We start from the raw sequence: 26,425 nt of genomic DNA, 5'->3' as shown, positions 1-26,425 counted from the left end.
GAAATATGAAATTTTTAAAATGTTTGTTTGCAGTGTTATTGCTAATGATTTGAAAAGAATAGTTAATATAAAAGTAATTGGCTCATATTGAAGTAAAGTATAGTAATTGTCTCCGCTCCTGTATAGCCAATTAGGGGCCGGAAATGTAAGAGCCAATCTTAGAAAGTTAAAGTTTTGAGTTAAACTCATATTAATGTTTGCTTAATTTGAATAGAATATAAATTCCTTTCATAGTCATAACTTATGGTATAGTCTTTTCCCCCTATAAGTTAGCAAGAGATAGAACCTTCTTACTATAACTGAGTAACAGTGTGATAATAAGCTCAGTTTGTTTAGAACAGGTCCCAGTAAAGAGGGACTTGAAAGACCCATTTTAAGTTTAGAAATGGGATAAGCATACAGTTTTCTGACGAAAATGTAGCTGCATTTTTCCCAAAATTATCAAAGTTCTGCAGCTTCAACTCAAAAATGGGATTCAACAAAAGCCTGACGCGCAGAAATGATTCCACAGACAAAGTATCTTCGTTTTTTAAGTTTAGTTAAGTTTTGAAGTAAAACAGTTTACACAAAAATAAGGAAATTAAAGTAGCAAAAAAAAGAAAAAATAATGTTAAGAAAAGTTCAATTCTAAGCTTAATCTTGTTACATCTCAAATCGTTACTATTTACTTAACATTTCTGACCGTTTTGAAATGGATTTATTAAAGGCCGACACTTAGCATCCAATCTTCGACGCCTGTTTAATGTAATATATTCACCCGCAAAGTCAAACATCCCAGAGATATTATTATCCTTGGATGCAGAAAAAGCATTTGATATGATTGAATGGAACTACCTTTTCACTATATTGGAGAAATTTGGTTTGGCCCAAACATTTGTGCATGGATCAAACTACTGTATACCAATCCAGAAGCTTCAGTTTGTACTAACAATGTTAATTCAGACTACTTTAAACTAGAACGTGGTACCAGACAAGGATGCTCCTTGTCACCACTACTTTTTGCAATCGCCATTGAGCCATTGGCAGTTCACTGTCGAAATGCTTATGAGATAAAGGGGATTATCAGAGAAGGACTTGAAAAGAAAATTTCTCTATATGCAGATGATATGGTACTGTATATATCAGACCCACAAAATACTGTGCCTGCAGTCCTAATAGCACTAACAGAATTTCAAAAAATTTCTGGTCTCAGAATTAATTTGAATAAGTGTTAGATTAGATTGGACACCTTCCCTTTTATCATTGCAGATCAGTTTAAATATCTAGGGGTAAACATCAGAAGTAAACAAAATTTTGCTGTCTGTATGGAAAACATTAAGCAAGACTTGCACAGATGGACAACCCTTCATCTCTCTTTAGCTGGAAGAATAAACATTGTTAAGATGAATATCCTCCCTAAGCGTCTCTTCTTATTTCAAAACATTCCAATATACATCAATAAATTGTTTTTTAAGAAATTAGATTCAACCATAACCACATTTATTTGGAATTCAAAACATCCACGTATCCAAAGAGCAACCCTAAAAAGGCCAAGGGCAGAAGGTGGCATGGCTCTACCTAACTTTCAGTTTTATTACTGGGCAGCAAACATACAAAGTGTAAAAACCTGGACATGGACACAAATAGATAGAATATACAGTAATCCCTCGCTATATCGCGCTTTGACTTTTGCGGTTTCACTCTATCGCGGATTTTAAATGTAAGCACATCTAAATATATATCACAGATTTTTTGCTGGTTCGCGGATTTCTGCAGACAGTGGGTCTTTTAATTTATGCTACACGCTTCCTCAGTTTGTTTGCCCTGTTGATTTCATACAAGGGACGCTATTGGCGGATGGCTTAGAAGCTACCCAATCAGAGCATGTATTACATATTAACTAAAACTCCTCAATGCTATAAGATATGCATCCCGCGCGGAGCTTGATTGTTTGCTTGTCTCTGCCTCTCTCTCACCCTCTCTGACATTCTCTGCGCCTGACGGAGGGGCTGTGAGCAGAGGTGCTGTTTGCTTAAAAGATACTGACGCTCCTCTAAAAAAATGCCGCTTTATTGCGGTGCTCGGCATAGTTAAAAGCACAAAAGCACATGTATTGATTTTTTGATTGTTGCTTTAATCTCGCTCTCTTTCTCTGACGTTCTCTGCGCCTGACGGAGGAGATGTGAGCAGAGGGGCTGTTTGCACAGAGGCTGTTTGCTTAGACAATCCTGACGCTCCTCTAAAATGCCGCGGCAAACTTAATAGCACAAGTATTGATTTTTGATTGTTTGCTTTTTCTTTTGCTAGCCGCTCTCTCTCTCCCTCTGAAATTCTCTGCTCCTGAAGAGAAGAAGATCTATTTGCATTCTTTTAATTGTGAGAAAGAACTGTCATCTCTGTCTTGTCATGGAGGACAGTTTAAACTTTTGACTAAAGGGTGTTATTTCATGTCTAGAGGGCTCTAATAATGTTAACAGTGTGGGAGAGTTTATAAGGGCTTAAAATATATAAAAATAACTACACAAACATATGGTTTCTACTTCGCGGATTTTCGTCTATCGCGGGGGGTTCTGGAACGCAACCCCCGCGATCGAGGAGGGATTACTGTATACAGGCTTGGTCTGCAATAGAAATAAAATCCTGCAGTACTTCTTTACATTCCTTGCTTTGTGCCCCAATAAATGCAAGTTATCACCAATATACTAAGAACCCAATTGTGCTTCACTCACTGAGAATATGGAACCACTGTAGAAAGCATTTTAAGATAGAGAATCTTTTATCGGTGGCACCTCTGCATGAGAACCACCTTTTTCAACCCTCGCAAACATATGCAGTTTTTAATGTCTGGAAAACATTTGGGATTAAATCATGTAGAGAACTGTACATAGACGATGTCTTTGCATCCTATGAATAATTATATTCCAAATTTAACTTTCCAGCAACACATTTCTTTCACTATCTTCAAATTAGGAACATTGTTAAACAGAACCTGCCCAATTTTCCTCACCTCCTGTTTCCTCTAGGGGTCACTAGCTCCCTAGTTGGAATGTTATTTTGTAATTGTGGCGTTTTAAGTAACCAGAAACTATATAGATGATATTAAAAGGCGATATCCCTCCCATAGTGATAGGGCGGTAAGAAATCACATAAAAGAAAATAACTTAGCTTTCTTTACTGACGATTTACACGGCATTACAAACGGAGGAAGCCATAGCAAGACAATACTTTTATCAAGGTGGGATCTCGATGTATACAGTCTTCCATTTTACGGCGCTGCGCTGGAAGGGTTTTCAGGACGGATGACGTAATCTTCCATCAGTCCATCGGCTTCAAAGTATTTGGCTGCTCTCCAAGTCTTTTTATACTGTCTTCTCCACGTGCATGCTCTTACCTAGGCTCTAAACAAGGCCAGTAGAGGATTCAATTTCATCTCTACCATACAACAACAACAACATTTATTTATATAGCACATTTTCCTAAAAAAAGTAGCTCAACGTGCTTTACATAATGAAAAAAATAAAAGACAAAATAAGAAATTAAAATAAGACATTAGTTAACATAGAAAAAGAGTAAGGTCCGATGGCCAGGGAGACGGCTGGAGAAAAAAAAAATCTGCAGGGGTTCCAGGCCACGAGACCACCCAGTCCCCTCTGGGCATTCTACCTAGCATAAATGAAACAGTTCTCTTTGTATTTAGGGTTCTCACGGACGGACGTGATGGTGATGGTCATGCAGACTTCTGGCTTTTAATCCATCACTGTTGGAACATCACAGTCCATCAAAAGGACACCGGAAAAAGAAACAGAAGAGAGAGTAGGGGTGGTACAGATTTTAGAGCCACCATGAATAGTTATTATAATGAATTGGATATACAGAGTATCAGGATTAAATTACAGTGAAGTTATGAGAAGGCCATGTTAAAGTAATGTGTTTTCAGCAGTTTTTTGAAGTGCTCCACTGTATTAGCCTGGTGAATTCCTATTGGCAGGCTATTCCAGATTTTAGGTGCATAACAGCAGAAGGCCGCTTCACCACTTCTTTTAAGTTTTGCTCTTGGAATTCTAAGGAGACACTCGACTTACGATTTGGAATATAAGATGTCAGACATTCCGATATATAAGATGGGGCGAGATTATTTAAAGCTTTATAAACCATAAGCAGAATTTTAAAGTCAATCCCGAATGACACAGGTAACCAGTGTAGTGACATCAAAACTGGAGAAATGTGCTCGGATTTTCTTTTCCTGGTTAGGATTCTAGCAGGTGCATTCTGCACTCGTTGCAAACGATTTATGTCTTTTTTGGGTATTCCTGAGAGGATTGCATTACAGTAATCTAGTCGACTAAAAACAAACGCGTGAACTAATTTCTCAGCATCTTTCAGTGATATAAGAGGTCTAACTTTTGCTATGTTTCTTAAGTGAAAAAATGCTGTCCTAGTGATCTGATTAATATGCGATTTAAAATTCAGATTACAGTCAACAGTTACCCCTAAGCTTTTACCTCCGCCTTGACTTTTAATCCTAATGTATCCAGTTTATTTCTAATTGCCTCATTGTATCCGTTATTGCCAATCACTAAGATTTCAGTTTTCTCTTTATTTATCCATTCAGAAATACAAGTAAGACATTGTGTTAGTGAATCAAGAGAATAGGGGTCATCAGGTGCTATTGATAAATACAGCAAATACAGAAATAGGACAATGCCCATTTCCGTAGTTGTACTTTTCTCTCTTCAAATGCTTGCTTAGCAGTTCTAAATGCTGAGAGCCCCTGTGTGCTAACTTTGACACAGTGACATTAAACTTATATTCCCACCACCCTCTATGCTGGAAAAAATATTGCTCAGTTTCGAGGACCTAGACAGCATTTCTCCAATATATAAAAACATTTTACAGTCCCTCCCTTTCAAAGATCCAAGAGGACAGTGGGAAAACTCAACATCTCAGAAAAGGAGTGGAAAGTAGCTATTCAGAGAATTCACTCGAGCTCCATATGCACAAAGCATACAATTATTCAACTCAAAATTATACATAGAGCACATCTGTCTTGTTTAAAATGTTCCAAAATGTTTCCAGGGCAAGATCCAACCTGCGAATGCTGCAATCAAGATCCAGCCTCACTGGGTCTCATGTTTTGGGCCTGTACCAAATTAACATCATTCTGGACCAAAATTTTTAAATGCCTTTCAGACAGCCTTGGTGTCACAATCACTCCTAACCCATTAACAACTGTGTTTGCTGTACTCCCAGATGGGCTTAAGGTGGAGAAGGACAAACAAACTGTAATTGCCTTTGCTACACTATTGGCACTGTCACACATGTGCACGTGGGAGGCAGCTAAAGGGCTTGAGTAAAGGCAATTCCAAGTCAGACCGGGATGTGGTAGAGTGCACTGATTCTTTTGCTCGCTTTCCTGCAGACCGTCCACGGGAGATTCCACCTGGCCCTGTTGACATCACTTCTGGGTCCGAGCCTATGAAGGAAGACCTTGTCGGCTTCAGCCCCTTTCATGTCATGTCCGGGCTCGAGCCTATGGCTGAAGACCCTTATGAGCCCAACTCATCAGACTTCACTTCCTGTCTTCCCCTTTAAAAGCCTCCACCTTTTCCTTATTCCCTCAGTTCTGTTTTGGACTCGGTTTTGTACACATTAGTGCTGTGTAATATATTCACGATTTTGCAGCCAAGATACCAGTTATACATGTGACTGCCCCAAACCTTGCTATGGCTCTGTGTGGAGTTTCTGACAGCACATAGACTTTTCTTGCTAAACTGGAAGAATCCTAACTCTCCTCTTTTCAGTCAGTGGGTAACTGATGTTATATATTATTTGAAATTGGAAAAAATCAAATTCTCATTTAGAGGATCTGTGTAGAAATTTTTCAAAACCTGGTAGGATCTAATCAATAACATTTTAAAATAAGCTTTTAAAGCACTGAGGAAGCAGATTCTCTCCCCATTTCTTTTCCTTCTCCATTTATTTTTATTCACTTATTAATTCATCTACGGGTAGTCCCCAAGTTACGGACATCTGACTTACGACTTATGAACAGGGCCACAGCTGCTTTTTCATCTGTCTGGGTAACGCGACACAGGCTCCTCAGTAACTGATTCGTTATTTTCAGCTTGGGGACACAGCAAGCGGTGGCTGGACAGAGGCGATTTCGCTGCTCGCACAGTGTAGTGTCCCTCAGGCGACTCCGGCTTCCATTCATTCTCAGTGGGTGGCTGGGTGCATGACAAATGGTCCATAGTCACCAGGGCCTCAGCTACCGCTCATGTGCAAGACGGAGGCTTGATGGGGCATTTCACTACCCGCCCACCACACAGCCTTGCAGTGTCCCTCGAACGGCTGCCCCATTCATTCCTGGTGGGAGGCTGTTGAAGCTGCAAGCGGTGACCCAGTTGTGACTGAACGGAGGCCATTGAGGGTGAATGGGGTGGCGTGGGGCAGCATTGTAGTATGCCTCGGGTAGCTGCCTGTTGAATGGGGGTGGTGGTGGGCAATTCACTACCCTCCTTTGGCCGCACCCTGTTCGTTCTCGGTGGGCAGACGCTGCAGGCAGCATGCTGTATGCAAGTGGAGGTGAGTGTGTGGTGGGTGGGTGGTGAATCGCCCCTTGTCACCCCCATTCATTCTCAATAGCAAGCCTGTTTGTATTGTTATGTACATATAGGAAGTTGTCTCTCGTCAGTACACCAGACGTGTTGACGACGGGTGCCTTCCTGCTGTGATAGTGTGTACAGTGCTATGCAGCAGAGCTCATCTTAACCTTTTGTCTTCACCTTTCAAAAATGTCTCTGAAACACAAATCTGATGCAAGTGCGGGTAATACAGTAAAGAAGAGAAAAACCATCACCATGGAAAATAAAGTTGAAATAATAAAAAGGTCAGAGAGGTGAAACTCCACCATTCGTTGGCAGAGCACTTGGTTCCAGTCGGTTAACAATAGCATTTATTAAAATAATGTACCTGTTCTGACTTACATACAGATTCAGCTTAAGAACAAACCTACAGTCCCTATCTCATACATAACCCGGGGACTGCCTATATTCACCTATTTTTACTAGCTTTAAGTTTTATTCTGCTGCCCATGCTCTCTTTCTCAGAGGTGGGGGTTGATTTGTTTTCAATCCTTTTTTTGTAAAATTGATCTATTTGTATGGAATGTTGTGTGATTTCAATAAAATTAAAAAAAAAAGAAAGAATTGAGGAAAGGATGGTTGCAGTCAAATATAGCAAGATCACTGAAGAAAACTTGGTCCAGAGTGTATGTGACCTCAGACTGGAGTGACAGTTCACCTTTCAGCATGACGATATTCCAAACCATAAAGCTAAGACAATGCTTGAGTGGCTCCAGGACATGTCTCTGAGTATGCTTGAGTGGCCAACCCGAACCCCAAACTTAAACTCAATAGAACATCTTCCCATCATATCTGCTGTGGGAATGGGATAAACTGCCACAATCTAGGTATTCAAAGCTTGTAGAGACTTACCCAAGAAGATTCAAAGCTATAGTTGCTGTCTAAGGGGCTTCTGCAAAGTTTGGAATTAATGGTCTGAATACTAATATGAACGAGAAATTTCAGTTGTTGATTTTTAATAAATGTGTAGATCTTTCTGTAAACATGGTATTGAGTTGTAGATTGATGGGCAAAAAAGGCAAGTTAATCAATTTAAAGTTAAATCTACAACACAATCAAAGAAAGCAGCAAGTGAAGTTCTGAATACTTTCAAAATCCGATGTTTCTGTCTATGTGTGTGTGTGTTCAAATCTGAATTGAAAAATGCAAATATCTGTTATTAATGTTGCGTTACTCTGGACATAATTATGCAACATTGCATAATTTTTCATATCACCATTTAATAGTGACAAATTACCTACATGAATAGCCTATTCCTGTGTTTGGCTGCATAGGTTCTATTGTTATCAAAGGGGACAGCTTTTTTTGGGAAGAGTAGCCTTTTCCTCTTAAATGCAAAGTGCTATTCAAAGTCCTATAATATTCTAGCAGATGTCACTATTTCAGTTGAAGGAACCAGTCAGAATATACTTGTATAATATTTAAAGCTCAGAGTTCAAGAGTTTGAAGGTTAATTCACTTTTTTCAGTGCAAAATTTCAGATTCTCTGCATGAACAAATTATACAGAAAAAGAAGCACGCACTTCACGCAAGGTTTTTTTTTTTTTTACCTTTTTCTCATAGTGGAATACAGTAATAGGAATTTTATGAGCATGAAGCCTAGAGCGCTATTGTATTTATAGCATGCAAGTGAAAATTATAAATCATATTTTGTTTATGCCAAGTGTTAAAGTTGTGTAGTATGAATATTACATTGTTCAAAATTGTTTGATTCAGTTAAATAGAAAAAAATGATTAGCTGATTTAGAAATCAGTTTTCTTGATTGACCGTTGATTTCATTCCAGTCTTATCCATCCACCTCAAAAAAGCCCCTCCAACTCTTTCACCCCAACAAAACAAAACTGAAGAGAGCAAAATTGGAGTCAAAAGAATTTCTACTTTACTAAAATCAAACATTTCTATGATAAATGATGTAAGTGTTCGATAACTAAACTAAACATGAAGACATTCTCTCTTTTCTATGATCTGAAATTACACTTTGCGAATCATCTCATTCTTTATTCATTTCAGGTGCATAACTAAGTAAGTTACTCAGAAGTAGTATACTTACTGAACATTTAGCATTTAATTCACAGTTTCTGCCGTTTCTTACTTTGTTTTGTGCTCACTACCACTTAATGATGCCACCCACTACCCTCTGTAGTTTGCACACAAGCCGCTGTCAATGATGCCTCATATTGTGCATACCACTGCTTTAAATTTCCTGCTGCTGGCATTTAGAAGCCACAGCAGGATTGCATGGGTGGGTTACGCAAAGTTTTAAAGATAATAGGACAGTGGATACAGCCCAGCTAAAGAAAGAGTTAGATGTGCATTGTACAGGTATAGCCTATTGATTTTCAATTTAATTAAATATATGCGGATTTAACTAAAGAAAAACTACATGAATATATTTGATTCAAAGGACTTGTCTTCTCAAACGCTGTTACTGGGCAATAAGAATAGAAGTGCCCATTTTGTTATCCTCCTAGTCATCTTTCATTTTCTTATTCAGATGTCTTGTCTTCACTAGCTCTGTGTTCTGTGACTTTGCCAAAATTCACTTCAACGCTTCTAAAGCTCACAGAAACCTTTAAACTACAAGCAAGGATTTCTTCAAGGGTAATGCTTTGATTCACTTACAGTGCCGGGGATGTCCATACATAATCCCAGTGTCGTTAGGCCAGAATGTTTTCTGTTTTCTTTCTTATTTTTTTTAATGCTCAGTACATATCATCAATAGCTCCTGAATCCAGAATGCATGATTTGAATTGAATTCTTGGTACAGTGTGTGATCAGTGTTTTGTATATGTACAAGATAGGTCAACTTTTCATTTGTTTGACTTACTGTAGTTCACAGTGTAATGTAATAAAATGATTTTTGAGAGACACATTCAGCAAAACACTATGTGGAAGAATGTTACAGACAAAATAAAATAAAATTTCAGGTAGATGTCTATCACGTACTGAACTCCTTCATTACTTTGCTTTTCCTTTGTTTTAATTTTTCCTAATAAGACTTCAATATTAATGTGCTAAGTTCTTAAAAAGCATTTAGTAGACCTGTACTGACATTAGATTTACAATAGTGTTTTCTCTCTCTGTCACTGTCTCTCTTTCTCTCGCTGAGGTGCTTATTATGAGCTATGAAGGTATTTTTAAAGGAATACTAAGATAAACAAGTAAGGTGTTATAATGAGGTGATTCTCATTCAATCTCATTTTCACCTGAGTCTCTTCATTGCATATTTATCGCTTTTAAATGCAGTTAGAAAAAAAAACAAAGCTTTAAGATACAGATTCAAGTAAATGCATAGTTTTGTGAAGTTTCACAATTCAGGTCTGTGTGGAAAGAATAAATAAACAAACAAGAAGTTTATGTAAGGAAAGACCATAATTAAGTTAAAGTTCAAGTTGATCCTAATAAGAGATTGTTGCAAGAAAACTGGCACAAGGCTATCAACTCTGCTGAGAGCCAGAATTACTTACTTTGACTTCTAGGCAGAAATTCCATGAAATGGTTTACAAAAACATTGAAGCTTCTCATTATATAAAGCGCCTCATCATCGATCAGTTTAAACTAAAGTACAAGTCAATAATAAAAAGAAAACAAACACATCATCAATCAGCAGGTCTACAGTATTTGCTTCAGAATGTTGCTTCACTGTTATAAAAGACTCTAAAAGTACACCTCAGATCCCAAATGAAATTAATCAGCAAGAAGACAATACAATTCAAAACCATTTTTGCATTGTTCAGAGCTAACTGAAAAGCCAAACTTTTTCTGCAGGTCTGAGTCAAAATACTTTTTTTCATGGTTATTAACCAACAGAAATATGACCAAGACTAAGATAAATACATACATACAATAAAGATGTTTTAAAATTCAATAAGCGATCTAAGCAAAGTATGATTATTTCAAAAATTACCTTGAGATGCATTATTGTGTCAATGCCAAATATTTTTCATCATTCACTAAAACGTCAGAGGTAAGCAATTCCTTTGTTGTGATGCTCTACTGTTTGCTTGGTTTTGGATAAATTTATATAAAATAATTTCCCTCTTTGACAACAACAACAGCATTTATTTCAATAGAATGTACTAAAGTGTATGTTATTTGGGATGCTTCATGTGAAGAATTTAGATTCCTTGGTTTAGAACCATTTGTAGAACTAGTAAAACCAAACAAAATTGGCTTAAATGTTACGAAGAAAATTTTAATTCACATTTTAAAAAATGCATCCATTATTCAGTTATTCGCATAGTCAATCACTTAAACTGAGAAGGAAATATAGTGTGCATAGGCCAAGCTGTCACCCTGCACAGCATCACATGAAACTAATTCCAGTGGCCAGTCTTCACATTTATAATGTCACACCTAATCTAAACCCCGTAATTAATCAAAATTGAAACATGTAGCTGATATTAATTTCTGTTTGGTACTGTTTACCTCTTTGCAATCATGTTATGATAAAAGTTCTCAAACTGAAGAGTTACGATATTTTCTTCAGGTTTTCACCTTGAGCACAAGTTCCCTATGACTCTGAAACGGATAAGTGGAGTACATGATAGATGGATGGATGGATGAAAGAGTAAAGGAAACTTGAGGTTGACTGTTAGGGTATTTTTTGTTCATCTTTCTTAGTTCTACATATGAGATTTCTTTTGCACTTTGTCATTAAGTATTTAGAAACATAATCAACATTTGCTTTGTTATATTAGCATTATGTCCTCTAAACAGTGAGAACCCTAAATCCGAAGAGGACTGTTTCATTTATGTTAGGTAGAATGCCCAGAGGGAACTGGGCGGTCTCATGGTCTGGAATCCCTACAGATTTTATTTTTTCTCCAGCCGTCTGGAGTTTTTGTTTTTCTGTCCCCCCTGGCCATTGAACCTTACTCTTATTCGATGTTAATGTTGATTTTTTTTTTATAATTATGTCTTTCATTTTTCTATTCTTTAATATGTAAAGCACTTTGAGCTACTGTTTGTATGAAAATGTGCTATATAAATAAATATTGTTGTTGTTGTAAACTAAGTATTTAGATATATAGTCTACATTTGGACTGTTATACTAGCATTATGTCCTATAAAATATGTTTACTTTATTGTACTGAAATATTTTAGACAAAAAGACGTGTTTCTAATTTTATATTTAAAAATAATCAAGCCTTAGTCTAAGATAATGTATGTGATCTGGAGATGTGAAAAAAATGAAATATGACTATAGGGTTAAAATCCATGAAGGAGAAAGATATGTATTTGTGACAATAAATGTTGCAAGTATTTCAAGTTATTCATTTATGAAAGTAAGTTTAATTTAATTTTTTTTTGTAGTCTGTTAGAAGTTTCCTTTAAAAGTAGATGTCAATTTTTTTGTAGTCAGGATCACAAAAATAAAATAAACAAAAAACTACTCATTCTCATATGATCCACTAAGTTCTCATTATTTGACAGACTTTTTTGTATATGGTAAATGCAAAATTTACAGTATATGATGTTATTCTTAAAGGGGAAATAGAATGAAAGTAAGTAATTTTCTTGGTATGCCACTGTGTGCCAAAGGCGTCATTTAAATTTGAAGTATGGTCATTTAAAAATGAATCACTTTGGCCACTAACTCACACAAATGGCTAGGGATAGGAAGCTCACCAATTCTTCCATTTTGAAATATGTTATTATTATATCATTTAAGCTGGAGCCACAGCATTTATAACACATCTGAAAATGTGAATATTTTTAATAGTAAATATACTGCTCAAAAGAATTAAAGGAACACTTTTTAATCAGAGTATAGCATAAAGTCAATGAAACTTATGGGATATTAATCTGGTCAGTTAAGTAGGTAGCAGAGGGGTTGTTAATCAGTTTCAGCTGCTGTGGTGTTAATGAAATTAACAACAGATGCACTAGAGGGGCAACAATGAGATGACCCCCAAAACAGGAATGGCTTAACAGGTGGAGGCCACTGACATTTTTCCCTCCTCATCTTTTCTGACTGTTTCTTCACTAGTTTTGCATTTGGCTACAGTCAGTGTCACTACTGGTAGCATGAGGCGATACCTGGACCCTACAGAGGTTGCACAGGTAGTCCAACTTCTCCAGGGTGGCACATCAATATGTGTCATTGCCAGAAGGTTTGCTGTGTCTCCCTGCACAGTCTCAAGGGCATGGAGGAGATTCTAGGAGACAAGCAGTTACTCTAGGTGAGCTGGAGAGGGCCATAGAAGGTCCATAACCCATCAGCAGGACCAGTATCTGCTCCTTTGGGCAAGGAGGAACAGGATGAGCGCTGCCAGAGCCCTACAAAATGACCTCCAGCAGGCCACTGGTGTGAATGTCTCTGACCAAACAACCAGAAAGACTTCATGAGGGTGACCCAAGGGCCCCATGTCCTCTAATTGGCCCTGAGCTCACTGCCCAGCAGCATGCAGCTCGATTGGCATTCGCCATAGAATACCAGAATTGGCAGATGCACCACTGGTGCCCTGTGCTTTTTACAGATGAGAGCAGGTTCACCCTGAGCACGTGACAGAAGTGAAAGGGTCTGGAGAAGCCATGGAGAACATTATGCTGCCTGTAAAATCATTCAGCATGAGCAGTTTGGTGGTTGGTTAATGATTGTCTGGGGAGGCATATCCATGGAGGGTCACACAGACCGCTACAGGCTTGACAAAGGCACCTTGGCTGCCATTAGGTATCAGGATGAAATCCTTGGACCCATTGTCAGACCCTATGCTGGTACAGTTGCTCTTGGTGCACGACAATTCCTGGCCTCATGTGGTGAGAGTATGCAGGCAGTTCCTGGAGGATGAAGGAATTGATACCATTGACTGGCCACCACACTTTCCTGACCTAAATCCAATAGAACACCTCTGGGACATTATGTTTTGGTCCATCCAATGCCACCAGGTTGCACCTCAGACTGTCCAGGAGCTCAGTGATGCCCTGGTCCAGATCTGGGAGGAGATCCCCCACAGCACCATCTGTCATCTCATTAGAAGCATGCACCGATGTTGTCAGGCATGTATACAAGAACACAGGGGCCATACAAGGTGCTGCATACAATTTTGAGTTGCTGCAATTAAATTTTGGCAAAATGGACTAGCCTGCCACATAATTTTTTCACTCTGATTTTTGGAGCGTCTTTGAATTCAGGGCTCTGTAGGTTGATCATTTTCATTTCCATCAAGCGATGTGGCATCCTTTCGTTCCTAACACATTACCCAGTTTATATCAGTATAGATATCCAGGAGGATTTCTTTTTCCCATTGAGATCTGATGTGTTTTCAAAGTGTTCCTTTAATTTTTTTGAGCAGTTTATGTGTAATATTGGGTCATTATCTTAAAACTATTTCTCTGTTTTTCTCCTTCTTCTTTTACCAAATTTGGCATTTATGTTTATAATTAAACATAATTTGAGAGCTACCTAGTCAACTGTCTACCTTTATGCACTTTAGAGGGATCTGTTTTTAGCCCTTGAGCTTTTTTAAGTTATTGTTAGTCAGGCAGCATTTGGCAGACGACACCAGGAAGCTTTAGAGATTATCAAAAGTCTGCTATTCCAAACAACAATGGAGATTATCATGGAGACGGGTCCTCTCATTTGCCTGATTTTTGAAAGGAAAGCCAGTGCAATGTAAAGCTAGAAATCTTCAAGCTCCCTACCAATTACTTAAAGGAAAAATCATTTGTATATAAAGTACACCTGACTAATATAATTTTGTATTGTTTTATTTACTGAATTTTTCAAACTTCCAGAATTATTTTTTAGAAATCCCTTACTTTGGGATTGAAATAATACATTTGTTAGTTTGTATTCTAGCACATTAATATTGTTAATTTCTTTTTGTATTGTTTTCTGTGAATCACTGTCAAAAATGAATAATTGATTAGCAAAAAAGTAAGTAAAGTGTTTTTCATGTAATTTTCTTTTTCCTCCTGCTTCCCTAGAATGATTACAATATGCAAGCTTCGAGACAACTCAGGCCGTTTCTTCAGGCAAGATGCAAATTGATTACATCTTGCCTGAAGAAGAGGCCAGAGTTGCCGCGATAAGCTTGCATATTGTAATCTTTCTAGTTAGCCAATAAAAGCTGTCATTTTGCTTAACTTCTCACCACATCCATAATGGCTAACATGGTACAACATTCTAGTCATCCTCCCTCCTAGATTTGTTATCTGCATCTTGATTTTCTGGCCTTGAAAGTCACCAGTTAATGAGAGCCAGTGAAGTGTTAGTAAATCCTGTTAACCATTAAAGCCATTTGATCAACATGACCAGCCAATATGCCTTGCTGATCCCAGGGCTTCAACCACATGTATCAATTTCCCTGATATGCTGTATTTACTATGTGCCTAAAATTTTTACACCTTTGCATAATTTTGAGATTAACGTATCACAAATGGGCGTGTTTGCTGGTGTTGGTCAGTTAAATACTCATATTTTTGGCAAATAGCAGATGCTTATCCAAGAGATTAAATTACACTATAGAAAATATCTCAACACAGTTTTATAGGTTTAAATATATGGAGTTTCTCTAAGGTAAAATGGGGGAGCCCCCCAAAAAATAATCTAGGCAGCTGGGTAGAATCTCACGCAGTATGCCCAGCAGAGGCTGTCCGTTTCAGGCAGGATCCTAAGATTACATGTTGGCTTAATATGGAACAGGTCCAAACATGAAGAGCTGGCAAAAGTAAAAATATCTCAAAATAAAGAAAAAGCTCCACAAGTGACAGGAGAACCATCAACCCCTGGTTTGAGAACAATAGGACACAAAGGAATCTTTATAAATCAAAAGATGTATTCACAGAAATAGATAAGAAAGCACAAAAGCTCAATAGAGCAAAATGAGACAAAGGGGGAGTGCCAAAAAGGCAATCCACAGCAAGGTCCAAATCATATTCTGGTAATTAGTATACTTAATATGAAGTAAAATAATCAAAAACAGAAAATTTAATAACATAGACATCAATACTTAATAAAAATTGGACAGAAACTCTTTAAACTAGTGATTCCCCACTCCTGAGCCTTCTCACCCAGTTTAAATAAGCCACTGCTCCACTCACAAAGAATATGGAACATAACTACATTTACAGAGATGGTACACTATTACAACATCACATATAAAACCAAAAGAAATAGCAAATACATTAGGAATAATAAAATTGGTCAAAAACAACAATGAAACATAAACATAACTTCAACCCAAATATGACTATAGGCATCACAGGATTATACAGTGCTGTTTTCATCATTGGTCATTTTACAACTGTTAAAATTACTAATAATAGTAACACCAAGAAGAAGACGATGTGGAAAGCCTATAAACGTTACTAAACTCTTATGCATCCTGCTAAAGTTCTAACTCTAATGAGATGGATATCATAGCATGGAGAATTGAACCTTCAGGCACAGATACAACGACAACAATATTTATTTATATAACACATTTTCATACAAATGATGCAGCTCAAAGTGCTTTAAATAATGACGAAAGAGAAAAAAAAAGACAAAATAAATAAGAAAATAGAATTAGAGAACACTAATTAACGTAGAATAAAAGTAAGGTCCGATGGCCAGGGAGGACAGAAAAAACAAAAAAAACTCCAGACGGCTGGAGAAAAAAAATAAAATCTGCAGGGGTTCCTAGGCCACGAAACCGCCCATTCCCCTCTAGGCATTCTACCTAACATAAATGACCTCACAATCAGTCCTCATTGTATTCAGGGTTCTCATGAAAGAACTTGATGATGATGGTCATGTGGACTTCTGGCCTTTAATCCATCAATGTAGGGACATCACGGTGCTTTGATCAGGTGGTGATGGCGAAGATCGCCACCACAGAAAACCGGGAAAGAAACAGAAGAGAGAGTAGGGGTTAGTACGGATTTTAGAGCCACCATGACTAGTTATGACAATTAAATGCATATATAGAGCATCAGGATTAAACTAAGATGAAGCTATGAGAAAGCCATGTTAAAGTAATGTGTTTTCAGCAGTGTTTTAAAGTGCTCCACTGTATTAGCCTGGCAAATTCCTATTGGCAGTCTATTCCAGATTTTGGGGGCATAACAGCAGAAAGCCGCCTCACTGGGAATTCTAAGAAGACACTCATTTGAAGATCTAAGGTTACGATTTGGAATATAAGGTGTCAGACATTCCGATATATAAGATGAAGCGAGATTTTTTAAGGCTTCGTAAACCATAAGTAGTATTAGTAGTAGATTAGACGAGCAAAGGTTTATTTAATGGAATTGGCCAATTAGTTGTCAAAAAAAAAAGCCAGAGTCTGCTACACATGAAGTAAATACAATACTTTGAGGCAAAAAGCAAACAAAGTCTGAGAAAGTCACATGAGATATGAAGCCTGCTACCAAAAAATGTTTTATTTTTCACATATTCAAAAAAGTATTTGGATACTTCACTGTGTATACTGCCTTCATGTAAAAAGTAATTGTGCTATGAGAACACCATGTTAAACAGCAATGTGCTGTGTCCTTGGCCTCTGAAAAACTCTAACATAAATAAAATATTTTTTAAAAGTCATTTAAATTGTACAATGTTCAGTAACTAGACAAAACAAAATATATGAATGTCTATTGTGTTATTAACAATAGATAGTCAAGTATATATGCTTTTCAGATTTCTTAAAATTCATTTTTTAATACAGATTAAGTGCTGTGCTTGGGACTGAAAAAACAATTAGTTACTGTATAATAGGGATTTCATTATAATGAAATTTACACATAGCGTGTGCAGCTGACAAAGACCTGATGGCAACACCTTTTTTTTCTTGTTCCCATCATCAATTTCGGTGAGAAGTAGGGAAAGGGAGCTCTGTGTCCGGAGTGCACTTTCCCTGAGTTAGCAAAATGGTGACCCTCATTGTTTATATCATGGAATGTTCATTAGTGATGGCCACCTATGTTGCCTAAGGGTTTGACTGGCTTTCTCTGACTTTTAGTTGTTTTTTTTGTGAGTCATCCTTATTGTTGACCTGGAAATGTTTTACATAAATGATTGTAATAAAAAGTTTAAGGAAATGAAGAAAACACATTTAAGAATAAGAATCGTTAGAAGCATACATTTGCAAGCATAAAATTCAAAGATGCATTTAAATGCGACAAAAATGTTTTTTGTAAAAATAATGGTAAGCAGGAGATCACAGGGTAAAATCTCAATGAATTTATGAAACATGTTAGAAACAAACTCAAGGAAGCTCAGCAGTCAGCAAAAATGATTCCTCAAACTTGTTGATGTACTTACTGGCTGTGGCAGACCTCCAGAGCTCAAGTACAGCTGTTGAATTTGATTGACAGTTATCTTGCCCCTAGATCCATCCACAGTGTCTCCAATCTGCAGTAAACCTTTTTGAGCTCTACAGACATGTTTAGCTGCAGACAGAATCCAAGTGATTGTTCTGTGGAGCACCTAAATCATGATATTTGGGCCAAGGCTAGAAGTATTTGTGTGTTGCTGATTTTTTTATACAAAATTACTTTGTTGTAATGGATTTTGCGGACAACGTTGTTGTAATGGATTTTGCGGACAACGTGGACTTGACTGTAATGAGTTTTTTTTTCTTTTGTTTTTTTGTAAACATTAAATTGACCAGAAACAAAAAAAAAATGTTAAAATGAGGATTTTTAAAAACGGAGTGTATTTTATCCATTTTAGACTGTATAACACAAGTGGACCAGGGGTCCATTTAAAGATAATCAGGAAATGAATTTGAGATATCTAAAAAAAAGTGTTTCAATTGTGATTCACAAGGATATCAAAATGCATTTTAAGATATCTTGTTCGCATTTCAAATTTTATTAAAATAACAACTAAACATTTTTAAGATCTCTAAAATTCATATCCAGATATCTTAAAATAGTTTCATTTACAATTTCAGATATTTAAAATACATCTGAAGATATATTAAAATAAGAGATTTCCCATTGAAAGGAAATTTTATAGGAAGTCGTTTTGAGATAGTGAATCTTGAATTGCATTTCAGATATATGAAAATGTAAACAGTTTTAATATCATCCAAAATGATCTTAGATATCACAAAATGTGTTTGGAGTTATTTCACAGTATCTCAGAATGGTTTTGTGATACCTTAAGAGTCCTTTTCAGATATCTGAAAGTGTCTGGGATTTTAAGATATTTTGATCCTTTTTCCCTCGGAGCCTCCAGGTGATCATCTCCGAGGTACATGCATGGGACAAAGTGAGTAATAATAAATGGATTGTTATTAACGTTCCCGGCACATACCTCAGAGCGATTGTTGAATCCTGGAGGTTTCTCTGGACTTATAAGGCCGCTCCTTGACTCCTCCCGAGCGGCGGCCATTGCACCTAAGGCACTCCCGCTGGCGTTGTCGCTCTGTTTGCCCTTCCTCTTCCCCATTTTGGACTCGGAATTTTCAGGTTTTGGCGATGCTGTGGTGATTCCTGACTCCATAGTCTTCTCGGGGTTTCACTACCTACAGAAATTTTTGATTCAGGTCCTCCGCTATAGATGCTGGAGTATCCTGCCGACTACGCCACTGTGGTAGATAGGGGGCCCTCTCGCTCCCTTGAACCCCTGTCCATGACTTCAGACACCAAGTAAAAGTCCTCAAATTTACTTTATTCTTCAGCCACAGTGTACAAAACACCCTCTCCTCCACAATACTCATACAAATCACAATAACTAATACAATAAACAATAAACCAATCCTCCAGCTCCCAGACGTGAAGCCACCCTTCCACCCAGCTCAGCTCGCCGTCTGGGAGCTCCCACAGTCCTTTTATATCTCCTGACCCAGAAGTGTTCCTAATCCCCAGTCCATGTGACTCTCAATCACTTCCGGGTCAGATACAAGTTCTTTTCTTCACCCCGGAAGCATGTCATTCCTCTTGTCCACGTGTGCTTCCGGGGCGTAGGGAAAATATCCATTACTCCTCCCTACAGCGTCCCCTAGTGGCCCCCATGGCATCCAGCAGGGTGGTGCATAAAAACTCCATTGTCCATGATGCCCTGCTGGTCTTCTGGGGACCTCCATGCTGCCGGGATAAACGGCCGGCCATCCTCCACAAGACATATTATCTTAATATACATTTTCAGATATTGTATGCCTTTTGAGATATTTGTAAGTGGTAATTTGCCTCGCCATAGGTTAGGTATAGTGTGTGTGAATTTGAGTTAGATTATTAGTGTGCCCTATCTGGTTCTTGATTTTGTCAAGATTCATTGTGAGTTCTCATGACTGTGTATTGTGTTTTCCACAAATAGATCTTCTTTTGTAAAAGCTGTGATAGAGTTCACAACTTACTGGCTACATGTGTAACTATTGAACAGTTAAGGGGGGCCGTTTAACAAAAAATGAAGGGAGCCTCTTCATTATCATGTTATTTTAAATCCATTTTTTGTCTTTAAATCTGTACTTTCACCAAATGAATTACTCTTTTTAAATGTGTTACAGTATTTTTTATTCTTTTTAAATGTGTTGTAAAAAATAATAGTTCATTTCTTACTAATCCCAAGTAACTAATTTTCTTTTTTGCTTGGACAAACATGATCATTCATGTGTACTTGTTTGATGTGTTTTGTGTTATGACTATAGCTTATTTTTCCCTTGGTCTCTTCCAGAGTGCTGCTGCAGCCCCCAGCCCGGTGTTAGGAAGCATTCCCCCAGGAGATGGCATGCCAGTGGGGCCTGTTCCTCCAGGATTCTTTCAGGTAAAGCCAGCAATTTGTCATCTTGTCGCAACTGCTTACCTTTATACCGCATTGGGTGAGGTTTTAAACAGTTCTTAGAGTCATTTGTACTCACAGTCTGAGTAATTGCCACTCAGACATATGGATGGGAACAGTGTGATGAACAGGCCAACAAACATACATAGATAGAGACTGATATACAGAAAGCAGGACAGAAATACAAACAGAATATAATAGGCATGTGGGCTGAATGCTTGCAGAGAAAACAAAGAAAGTAATTAGAATTATACATAAATAGATGGAGATAAATATGAAGAGGAAGACAAGAAAATATAGAGAAGTTGGAAAACAGTAAAAATAGATGGATTCTGTAATACCAAGTGAGAGACTATGAAATTAGCATTTGTTTGACTGGGGGGACATGAATGGACTTTAGTCAGAAAGGTGGATGAGCAAACACAGATACTGTATTTTTATTAAGATAAACAACAGATGACCAATTAGATGCCTTTCTTCAGGCATTGTGACCTTGCTTGAAGAGCACACAAGTACCCGCAATGTTTTGTGGGTTAAGGGCTTTCACAATGAATTAACCTGTTTGCTACAATTTTGTAACATAATGCAGCTGCAGCAAAGTTAGTGAGTTCTGTTTTCTTAATCAAAGGACACAGAAGTGTCCTTTTGTGGAAAGTGGCTATTTTAGTATGTTGTGTTTAACACAGATGCAAAGGTTAAATAATGGTCTAGACCAACACTTATCCAATTTACCATAAAAAATGTACATTGCCCACAGCTTGAAAGTAAACAAGCAAGAAACTTTGAAAAGAAGGACATAATGGAAGGCATTTAGGCCTTAAAAAAGAATAGCTGGCGCACTTTAAAGAAAAATAAGCAAATGTGGATAGCCAGTGGCAGGTTGAAAGACCAGGCGTGATTCATGTGATACCCAGAAAGTGTTTATTTCAGAGTTATCCAATAAAATGCACAATATGAAACCTTAAATGACTGTTCTTGACCCACAACTCTGTATTCAAATGAGCAGAATGTTCAAATTAATGATTTTCTTTTTGCTCTTAAATAACTTCTTCCTTCTTCTTTCGGTTGCTCCCATTAGAGGTTGCCACAGCGGATCATCTTCTTCCATATCTTTCTGTCCTCTGAATCTTGTTCTGTTACAACCATCACCTGCATGTCCTCTCTCACCACATCCATAAACCTTCTCTTAGGCCTTCCTCTTTTTCTCTTCCCTGGCAGCTCTATCCTTAGCATCCTTCTCCCAATATACTCAGCATCTCACCTTTGCACATTTCCAAACCAATGCAATCTTGCCTCTCTGACTTTGTCTCCCAACCGCCCAACCTGAGCTGACCCTCTAATGTACTCATTTCTATTCCTGTCCATACTCGTCACACCCAATTCAAATCTTAGCATCTCTAATTCTGCCATCTCTAGCTCTGTCTCCTGCTTTCTGGTCAGTGCCACCGTCTCCAACCCATATAACATAACTGGTCTCACTACCGTCCTGTAAACCTTCTCTTTCACTCTTGTCGATACCCATCTGTCACAAATTACTCCTGACACTCTTCTCCACCCATTCCACACTGCCTGCACTCTCTTTTTCACCTCACTTCCACAATCCCCATTACTCTGTACTGTTGATCCCAAGTATTTAAACTCATCCACCTTCGCCAGCTCTGCTCCTTGCATCCACACCATTCCACTGACCTCCTTCTCATTTACACACATGTATTCTATCTTGTTCCTACTGACCCTCATTCCTTTCCTCTAGAGCATATCTCCACCTCTCCAGGGTCTCCTCAACCTGCTCCCTACCATCGCTACAAATCACAATGTCATCAGCAAACATCATAGTTCACAGGGACTCCTGTCTAATCTCATCTGTGAACCTGTCCATCACCATTGCAAATAAGAAAGGACTCAGAGCCGATCCCTGATGTAATCCCACCTCCACCTTGAATGCATCCGTCACTCCTACCGTAGAGCTCACCATAGTCACACTTCTCTCATACATATCCTGTACAACTGTTACATATTTCTCATATTTTGACTTCCTTATACAATACCACAACTCCTCTCGTGGCATCCTGTCATTTGCTTTCTCCAGGACCACAATGATGCAATGCAAATCCTTCTTGCCTTCTCTAAAATTCTCCAACAACACCCTCAGAGCAAACATCGCATCTGTGGTGCTCTTCCTTGGCATGAAACCATACTGCTGCTCAGTAATCATCACCTCACTTCTTAACCTAGCTTCCACTACACTTTCCCATAACTTCATGCTGTGTCTCATCAATTTTATCCCCCTGTAATTACTACAGCCCTGCACATCCCCCTTATTCTTAATTATCAGCACCAGCACACTTCTTCTCCACTCCTCAGGCATCCTCTCACTTTCCAAGATTCCATTAAAAATCTGGTTAAAAATTCCACTGCCATCTCTCCTAAATACCTCCATGCTTCCACAGGTATGTCATCTGGACCAACGGCTTTTCCATAATTTATCCTCTTCATAGCTGTCCTTATTTCCTCCTTACTAATCCGTTGCACTTCCTGATTCACTATCTCCACATCATCCAGCCTCTTCTCTTTCTCATTCTCTTCATTCATAAGCCTCTCAAAGTACTCTTTCCATCTCCTCAACACACTGTCATCACTTGTGAGTACATTTCCATCTTTATCCTTTCTTACCTTAACCTGCTGCACATCTTTCCCAGTTCGGTCCCTCTGTCTAGCCAATTGGTACATGCCCTTTTCTCCCTCCTTACTGTCCAACCTCTCATACAACTCATGATACGCCTTTTTTTTTTAGCCTACGCCACCTCTTTCTTCACCTTGCATCTTATCTCCTTGTACTCTTGCCTACTTTCTACATCTCTCTGATTATCCCACTTCTTTGCCATCCTCTTCCTCTGTATACTTTCTTGTACTTCCCCATTCCACCACCAGGTTTCATTTTCCTCCTTCCTCTGTCCAGATGCCACACCAAGCACCCTTCTTGCTGTCACCCTTACTACATCTGCTGTAGTTTCCCAACTGTCTGGTAATTCTTCACTACCACCCAGTGCCTGTCTCACCTTCTCCCTAAACTCAATCTCGTAGTCTTTATTTTTCATCTTCCACCATTTGATTCTTGGCTCTGCCTTCACTCTCTTCCTCTTCTAAATCTCCAACGTCATCCTACAGTCCACCATCCTATGCTGCTTAACTACACTTTCCCCTGCCACTACTTTTCAGTCTTCAATCTCTTTCAGATTGACTCTTTTGCACAGGATGTAATCTACCTGTGTGCATCTTCCTCCATTCTTGTACGTAACCCTATGTTCCTCCTTCTTCTTAAAATATGTATTCACCACAGCCATGTCCATCCTTTTGGCAAAGTCCACTAACTTCTGACCTTCTTCATTCCTCTCCTTGACACCATACCTACCCATCACCTCCTCGTCTCCTCTGTTCCCTTCACCAACATGTCCACTGAAATCCGTTCCAATCATCCCTTTCTGTCCCTTGGGTACACTGTTCATCACTTCATCCAACTCACTCCCAAAAATCTTCTTTCTCATCCACTGCACCCCCAACTTGTGGGGCATATGTATTAACACCATTAATCATCACACCTCCAGTTTCCAGCTTCATAATTATTACTCGGTCTGACACTCTTTTCACCTCCAGAACACTTTTGACATACTGTTCCTTCAGAATAACACCTACTCCATTTCTCCTCCTATCCACACCATGATAGAACAATTTGAATCCACCTGGCCTTACTCCCCTTCCATTTAGTCTCTTGCACGCACAATATATCAACCTTCCTTCTCTCCATCATATTGTCTAACTCTCTCCCCTTACCAGTCATACTGCCAACATTCAAAGTTCCTACCCTCAGTTCTACTCTTTTTACCTTCCTCCTCCTCCTCCTCCTACCTCTGGACTTCTTCTTCTTCTTTTTCTGCCAACAGTAGCCCAATTTTATTATCTTATTTGCTCTTAAATAACAATGAATCTTTATAACTTATAAAGTTTGAAAATGTTATAATTTACAATTAAATGTGCTACTGTTTAAAGCATTTGAGAAGGAAGATGTAGTGCTTTGACTCTGAGTGGCTTAGTGATAGCACTGCTACTTTGCAATAAGAAGATTATGGGTTCACGTCCCAGGTTCTCCCCATGTGGAAAGTGCTTTGAGTAAGGAGAAAAGCACTATATACTGTAAATGTAAAGAGTTATTATTAGTGTAGTCAATTAGCCATTTTTGTTTATTTCTTGTTGAATTTGCAATGTTGTGGTTCACCCTGAATACCAATGGGAATATGCCTTTTCACACTAATATCTGTTATTTATGATACATATTGTTTATTAGTGCTTACACAATATTGTGCCCTAAATCCGCAAAGTTCTGACACATCTTTTCATAGTATGCCCATACTACACACAGTATTTCTGTGTGACTACAGTACTCCTTCTTTCTACTTTGTTTGCTCACTACTTGTCTGTAATGTCACCGTTGCTTCCATGCCTGTGTTATAAAAGACACCAGTGTGGGAACACATTGTATTTATAAGTTCTTACTGTGCATGTCAACAGAGCATGAGAATTGAGGAAGATGGGTGAGGAAAGGTTCCACACTTGTTTAACCTGTGACTGTAAGAGGCCACTTTGTTATTATCTTGATTGTCAAATTGAGATTGTCATGCAATTTGACAAAGAAGCTATACTGAAAACCTGTGTTTTATGTAAAGTTCATTGTGATTAGTGTAGGGGAAGAGGCTTAGCCTTAATTTCCTAAACAGTTTTCATCTTCAAATCAACTAAACATAACTTTTTTTTCATCTTCTTAGTAATAGTCAATGTGAAATACCATGCAAAATAAAGTAGATGCAATACCATACCATTTTCTAAGCTTGCATAAACTTGAGTAGGGTCATGGGGGTTTTAGAGTTTATCAAAGTATGCATAAGGTACAAGCAGGAATCAGTCCCATGGACAGGGTGCCAGTCCAACGCAGGTGAAAAGAGAGTAGATGTGCTTAATAATTATTCCAACAAAATACACACAAAAAAAAATCAAGGAATTGTGACAGTTATATAAATAAATAAACAATCATATTTCAAAATCTTCTTATCCTGTTCAGCTGCTTCCATTTAGGGGACACCACAGTGGATCATCAATATCCATCTATCCCTATATTTTACATCATTTTCTGCCACACCACATGCCGTCAAGTCCTCTGTCACTACATCCATAAACCCCCTCTTTGGCCTTCCTCTTTTCATTTCATCTAGTGGATCCATCCTTAACATTCTTTTCCTGATCTACCCCTCATCTTTCCTCCTCACATGCCCAAACCATCTCAATCTAGTCTCGCTCATTCAGTCACCAAACTGTTTTATCCCTCTAATATACTAATTTCTGATCCTGTCTACCTTTATTACTCTCAGTGAAAATCATAGCATCTTCAACTCTGCCACTTCCAGCTCTGCCTTGTGTCTTTTCATCAGTGCCACCATCTTTTCTTTACGTCTCTGGTGAACTCTCTTTTTTTTTGGACTGTTGAACCTAAGTATTTAAATTCATTTTCCTTTACCACCTCTTCTCCATGCAGTTACACCATTCCACCACCTTCCCTCTCATTTGCGCACATATACTCCATCTTACTCCTACAAGCTGTCATTGTAACTACACACAACTTACTGCACTCGCACTGTCCTCATACATATCTTGTACCACCCTCACATACTTTTTTGCTACTTCCGGCTTCCAAAGTATGAACAGAAATATCTTGGTATACCGAGCAGCAACTGCTTTTTAAATGTATTTATAAGTAACAGACTTACAGTATTCATTGGTCAGGGCATGTTACTACATTATGGGTAAAAGTGAAAAGAGTGAACGGCCAAAAAAAAACAAGGTTGAATTGTAAAATATGCTAGTTTTTTATAGATCTAACAACCTGCTTTGCATAAGCAGAAAACATACTGAAAGGTTATATACCAGTCTATTTGGTGTACAGTACATTTCTTATTCAAGTGCAGCAAACCTTCATGATCAGTAAGTACCCTTTTAGATGGATTTTTTTACACTTTTATTTTGTAACCATGGGTAGTAAAT

At 38.2% G+C, this 26,425-nt stretch overlaps 1 protein-coding gene across 9 annotated transcripts in view; it reads left to right on the top strand.

Annotated features, from left to right (window-relative positions):
- Positions 1-26,425, top strand: part of ssbp2 (single-stranded DNA binding protein 2) — a 695,743-nt gene that overhangs the window by 438,847 nt on the left and 230,471 nt on the right. For all 9 annotated transcript variants that reach the window (XM_039759281.1, XM_039759275.1, XM_039759279.1 and 6 more), the window contains one exon: positions 20,231-20,320. In XM_039759281.1, the coding sequence (XP_039615215.1) occupies positions 20,231-20,320 (90 nt within the window). The remainder of the gene's footprint in view (positions 1-20,230; positions 20,321-26,425) is intronic.

Source organism: Polypterus senegalus, chromosome 7 (genome assembly GCF_016835505.1).
Source record: "Polypterus senegalus isolate Bchr_013 chromosome 7, ASM1683550v1, whole genome shotgun sequence".
Taxonomy (NCBI): domain Eukaryota; kingdom Metazoa; phylum Chordata; class Cladistia; order Polypteriformes; family Polypteridae; genus Polypterus; species Polypterus senegalus.
This window is presented reverse-complemented; position numbering and strand designations above follow the sequence as displayed.